General features: G+C 59.3%; 1 protein-coding gene across 1 annotated transcript in view; it reads right to left on the bottom strand.

The window, feature by feature from the left end:
* Nucleotides 1–6275, bottom strand: part of HAGH (hydroxyacylglutathione hydrolase) — an 11374-nt gene that overhangs the window by 4486 nt on the left and 613 nt on the right. Inside the window, 3 exon segments of the mRNA XM_010830642.1 lie at nucleotides 1663–1780; nucleotides 3744–3808; nucleotides 4296–4468. Of these exon segments, the coding sequence (XP_010828944.1) occupies nucleotides 1663–1780; nucleotides 3744–3808; nucleotides 4296–4468 (356 nt within the window).

Here is a 6275-nt window from a genome sequence, read left to right as displayed (position 1 = left end):
AGCCCGGCTGCTCCCCTCACTGCCCATTCCTATCAGCCCTGGCTCTCAGACCACCCGCCAAACCCAAGTTTTTCCCCACCTGCCCAGCAGCCCCTCCCAGGCCAGGCCATCTTGTGATCCCTAAATTCTGACAGCCAGCACCATCCTGCCAAACGCCCACAATCTCACCGGCCCCGCCTGGACCCTCCAGGGACCCCTCATACAGGACCACAGCTTCCAGGGGCCCTGCAGATGGGACTGAAGCCCAGCCTGGAGGGGACACTCTGCCCAGTGCCCACCAGGGCTGCCTGGCCCCTGGGTGTGTTTGTGCCGAGGCCCAGGCTCTACCCCGAGCGCTGGGGTCCACACTGGGCCCAGCACAGTCTGCCTGGCAGGACCCGCTCTCTGCTCTGCCCAGAGGTTTACAAAAAATGCCAGGCTCCGCAGCTCACACCTGAGCACTCTACACTCACCTGTGAACACAGCGGGCGGCTCGGGACTGTTGGGCTTGGTCACAAAGTAACAGATGTGTCCGGAAGTGTGACACGGCGTCGACAGGCACTTGACATGGAGAGACCCCACCTGAAACAGAGTGCACACCAGCCTGTGTCCCTGCGTGTGGGGGCCTGTCTGCAGGCCCACAGGTTCTCCCAGACCCCGCCAGCCCCCCGGCGCGAGCTGCCATCAAGGGCGATGGGGCTTCCCCAGCCGCGGCTCCACCCCGTGAGGGTGGGACTTGCTGGTGACCACGGGACCCAGGCCTGGAGGTGCAGGGACCCCCGTGAGCCGGTGCTTGCTGGTGTGCCCAACCAGAGGGCTGACCCTGTTGTTTCCTCAAAGCCAGGCCAAGTCTGCACCAGGCGTCTTGGGGGAAGAAGGTTTTCTCTTAGTTGCTTGGCCTATTGTTCCCTTACCCACCTCCACCCCAGCCCCAGTCTTCACCTCAGAAACGTTCTAACCTACCCGAAACTGAACTGACGTTTCTGTGTGCCCTCTACCTGGGTCACCAAGTGCTAACAGGTCCACTGTGTGGCAGCTGCTGCCCACACACGTCCTGACACGCTGCCCAGACGCCCCAGCTGCCTCTCCTGAGCCAAGGCCACCCTCCCATATAACCTCACTGTGGTCCCCTCCCGAGAAATCCACCCCTGATGTGAAAGAGGATTCCATAGAGTCTGTATTTCCGTGTCCCCGGGCGTCTCAAGGGCTTCCCTGGTGGCTCAGTCAGTAAGGAATCTGCCTGTGAGGCAGGAGACCCGGGTTCGATCCCTGGGTCGGGAAGATCCCCTGGAGGAGGAAATGGCAACCCACTCTGGTATTCTTGCCTGGAGAAGTCCATGGACAGAGGAGCCTGGTGGGCCACAGTCAATGGGGTCACAAAGAGTCGGACACGACTGAGCGACTGAACCACCAGGCGCCTCAAAGCCACACCTCTGGCTTCTCCCTCGGCCAGTCACCATCTGCACACTGACCTGCGCGCCAGACTCTCGGCAGAGGGACTGTGCAGGCCAGGCAGGCCCTGGAGCGCGTCCGCCTGTGTGCAGGCTGGGCTGTCTCCACAGCTGAGCCCTCAGTGCCCCTCTGGGTCCCAGGGGCGAGCCAGGGGACCGCCAGGAGGCAGCGGGCACAGGGCCTGGAGCCCAGCAGGACCACACCTGAGCCCTGCTGTCGGTCCCTCCTCACCTGCAGTGTGGACAGGTGTGTGACCTTGTGAGTCAGGGCCCCAATCCGGTCATCACCCCCGTACACCTTCAACCCAGGTTCCAGCTTGACCAGCTTCTCGTTCCCGCCAGCGTGGTCCCTGGAGGTCAGAAAGGGGGAGCTGGGGCTGCTGCTGATACACAGGGGGTGTGCCCACTTCCACGCCGTGACCAAATGGAGTTTTTATTTTGCCCAGTTATGTTTCTCTGAAGCAGAAAAGCATCTTCCTGTTCTTGTCCATCATTTGGTTCTGCTGAGAAGAACGTTCTCAGACACCCCATCCCCATGAGAGGGCCCTGCCATGCCCCGCCGTGCTGCTGCTGAAGCTTCTGGAGCAGATGGAGCAAACTGCATGCCCTGAATGACTCCTGTGCTCCCGGCTCCCAGGCTTCAGGCACATCAGAGTCACCTGGGGTCAGGGAACAGCGAGGCCTGACCCCCAGCCACGCGTGCTGATGCCCTGGGCACCCTGATGCCCTGGGCCTGGGGCACGCCCTGCAGGCCGAGTTTGAAAAGCCGTCAGGTGACTGTGATTCACAGCCCTGATGGGCCCACTCTGAGCAGACCTAAACCACCACCACCCAGCTGCCAGGGGCGGTGTCACCAAGGGACAGGCCAGTTCAGAACGACCTCCCCAGGAGGCTCAATGGTGCAGCCAGCAGCAAGGCGCCCCCTGGACACGCACACAGGAGCTCCCTACACTGCCCAGTTCAAGAGAAGAGCTCCATGCCACGGGCTTGCTGGGGGAGAAACACACCAGGACAAGCCCTGTGGGGCCCTGAATGCAGGGCAGGGCTGGGGTGTCCTGCGCCTGAAGATTAGCCTTTCCAGGCTGAGGCGGGGGCTTTCCAATCACCAGGGCACACCTGCTCCTCACTACACACTCACCCACAGGCCCGGCAACAGTGGGGCTCTGAGATAAGAGCAGGCCGCCCTCGGCCCTCCTTGTGGGGCTGATACACGCAGGCCGAGCCAACCGTGAAGCACACTCAGTGCTGACCTGGGAAACGCCACCTGTAAGTGGCAAGGTGGCACGGGCCACACCCTGCAGCTCAGTTTGGGTCCTGGTTTAGTTTGTAAGGCACCCCAATGTGGGAAAAGCCACGTGTGACGCAGGGGTTTCTCAGTGCAAGAAAGTCACACTGGGAGAAGTCGGGAGGCGGAGGCCCCGCAGCCCACGGAGGCCACACCGGGCAGAGATCCCAAGAGCAGCCACAGGGCACCCAGGAGCCACCGCAGTCCTGAGCCCCTAAATCAGGAAGTAATGCCTGAGGCCCCGGAGGCTGAGCCACCCCAAAGGTCCGCAGTTACATCAACCAACAAGTCTCCAACATTTAACAGACTCTGGCCAACCGTGTCCACACGACACTCCCACAGATGTTGGAAGGCCTCCCTTTACCCTGGGACACGCCCCGAGCTTGGCCAAGCGCCACAGGAGCAGGTTCAAAGACGCTCGCTGCCCTTGGGCAGTTATTTGGAAAAGAATATTCAGAGCCAAGTAAAGATTTTTTTCCTAGCTTTGAAGAGCCTCAAAAGTTTCAACAGGGCCCTGGGCAGGCACTTCTAGGCCTAAGACCCAAACATCAGAGCTTTTTCCATCCTTTAGCTTTCAAGTATCTAAAAAATCACAAACTCTTCAAAAATGACAGCTTGATTTTCAAAAACACTAACGTCTAGACCAGTTTACTCTCCAATATTGAGGCCAGCTTCCCACCACACAAGCTCAAGAGCTTGCAAAGATGTTGCTAGAGGCCCACTCACGGCCCCAGGACCCTGGCGTGAGCCTCTGCCCTCAGGGCCCCCGAGTCACCAGGCCTGAGGGACGCGGGGCAGCAGCGCAGAGGCAGGTGCCTGGAAGCCCCGTCAGAGGCCCGCTGGGGCTGACCCGCAGCTCACAATCACAGAGGGGAAAAAGGCTGCCAGGCTCCCCCGGGGGTCCCCCAGGAACCTGCACACCCCGGCCAGCCCACCCGGTGGACGCTCCTCCTCGGGGCATGTGCAGCACAGCTGCGAGCCCCAGGGGCCCTGCTGGCACAGAGGAGGCTGGGCCCCGGAGCACTCACCAGTGGTGGTGGGTGGTGAGCACTGTGGTCAGCTTCACGCCGTGCTTCCTCGCCGTTTCCACCACCTGCAACCAAACAGGCGGCAGCTCACAGGCTGGTCACGCCCTGGCCCAGGCCCATGCATCAGCCTGCGGGCAGGGGTGCCCAGGGAGCTGGCCCACCCGCCCAGACTCCAGGAGGGCAGGGCGACAAGGAGGCCTTTTCTTTTGTGATCCGTGGGGCACGACCTCTCCAAGCCCCTCCAGCCAAGACCACCCCCTGAAGGCAGTGCCAAGGGGCACAAAGCCTGGAGGAGGTGGTGGCGCTGGAAGGGCCGCTGCCTCTCCTGCCCAGGTTCTCTGCACACAGGAGCCCTTCCTCTCCACACCAAAGCCTTTGGTGGCCTCCAGCCCCTCACTGTTCCTTTGCCCTGATAACTGAGTGGCGGGACACTAGTTCCTTTTTCAAAAACCAAATGGGTTAATTTCTGTTTAGCTTTGGCCGGGTTGCAAGGGCCCTGGGTTATCAAACTCATCAGGAGATGGAAAAGGGGCACTGGGCCTGGCCTCCCACCTTCTGGGGCTGCACCGGATCCACAATGGCCGCCTCCTTGGTGTCCTCATCAATGAGCAGGTACATGTAATTGTCGGTCAGAGCGGGCAGTAACTCCACCTTCATGGTGCCCTGATCCACGGTCAAGCTCTTCCTTAAACCCAAGTGGTGGAGGCTTCCCAGCAGGGCTGGACCTGAAGACAAAGTGCAGTTCCAGTCAGCGTCCACACGAGGCCATGCTGGGCCGAGACTTCAAAGCCAGCGCTTAGCCCCGCAGGACAGGCATCCGCAGAAGCAAGATCCTAGGGACGCAATGTGCAGAGCCTCGACATGAGAGGTTTTCTAAGTTTTCTTAGAAAAGAGGATACCCTCATTAACCACATCCATGAGGAGAATACAGAACACAGCTCATGTTCATATTCGTGGAAATTGGCTCTTTCACACTTAGGGTCCCTCTTTTCTTTCTCGAGGGCTCTAAAAGGACACGACAGCCAGTGTAACTGCAATTCAAACCTCTGTGAGAGGCGCCTACAGTCAGCTCTGGGGTTCTTCACACCTGACTCGGAGAAAGACCACAAAGAAAGAAACCCAGAGTGAAAGCGCCAGGCGGGCTCTTCTCCCCCTCTGCGAGCTAAGGGAGCCCAAGTCCCCTGCAGCAACTCAGAGCCCTTCTCAGGTCACGCACCAGAGAAGGAAAGCAGATTCACTCTCGAATGGCAGGGACTTGAAATCTGGATGATGCATAAAACCCCTCCAGCACAGCCTGAGATATGGGAGAGCTGGCCACATCTGTTTGAGATTCAAGTGTGCAGGACACAGAACCACTGTCCAACTGAGGCAAAGGAGGCAGCCAGGGTGGGCTGGGAGCGACCACAGGGCAAAAGCATCCTGCGCCCCAGACACAGGGGCCAAAATACTTTCCACAACGAAACCCCTATTTAGTCTGGTAGGTGCTAGGATGGGGCCTCTCCAGGAAAGGGATCCAGAAAGTGGGCGGCATCGACACACTGACTGACTGACTGACAGACTGAGTGAGTGACTGGCTGACTGACAGACAGACTGACTGGCTGGCTGACAGGACATCTCTGATGCAGAGTTCGCAGTCATCTGCCATGCCCAGGGAACTGCCTGAACTTCAGCGTTAAGAGACACAGGTGTGACAACCAGTTGGGCTTTATCCAGGCCCTTCTCCTCAGGCTCGGCAAGAAAACCTATTTTTCTACAACTGGGTTTCTGGGCTATGCCACCTGCTCTCAGCCCCAGTATCCAGAATCTGAACCCCAGGAGGACTACGAAGCAGAGTCAGGGCCGAGTCTTGAGACACATGGCGTCCGGCTTCTCTGGACCTGGGAAGCTCCTTCCTCACCACAGCAGAGGGCTGAGCCCCCTCTGAATGAGGCAACCACACTCCTGCTGATCCCCTCCAGTCCCATTTCCACCACCTGTCTGCCTCCCAACACAGAAACTCAGCTGACCCTTTAACGGGTCCCTACGTGGAAAAACCCAGCTCTTTCCTTAGATATGGTGGCACACCACGCACTCCAGACACCCTCTGCTCTGGGTGAGGTCAGGACACGGCCAAGGAGGGCTTCCACCTGCTCCTTCTCCCCACCCAGGGCCCCGTGGTCACTCGGCTCACTGCTCCAAAATCTCAGCTTAACCTACCACCCCTGTTGCTACATCAGCCTGATAAGGTATCAGGAAATAAAAGGCGATTTCAAAATCAAGGTCAAAATATTTTAAGCAAGCAAGAGGCAATTGGGTGAAAATCGAATCTGACAGCTGTCCGATCAGGGCCCAGGAGGTCAGGCTGTCCAACGCCTCCCGTTTTAGAGGCCGGGATAGGAGAACTAGGGAGGGCAAGGGTCCAGCAACTCGCCGGCCACAGTTCACGTGAAAAGCCGGGATCCACTTCGTGGAGCACACACAGCACGCACGCCGTGCGGATTCAGACACGGGTGCATCGCCCCAGGGCTTCACAAGTGCCAGGCTTGCATGGGC

This window comes from Bison bison, unplaced genomic scaffold, assembly GCF_000754665.1.
Source record: "Bison bison bison isolate TAMUID 2011002044 unplaced genomic scaffold, Bison_UMD1.0 scf7180017859082, whole genome shotgun sequence".
Classification (NCBI taxonomy): domain Eukaryota; kingdom Metazoa; phylum Chordata; class Mammalia; order Artiodactyla; family Bovidae; genus Bison; species Bison bison.
The sequence above is the reverse complement of the archived record's forward strand: the minus strand, read 5'-3'. Positions and strand labels throughout refer to the sequence as shown.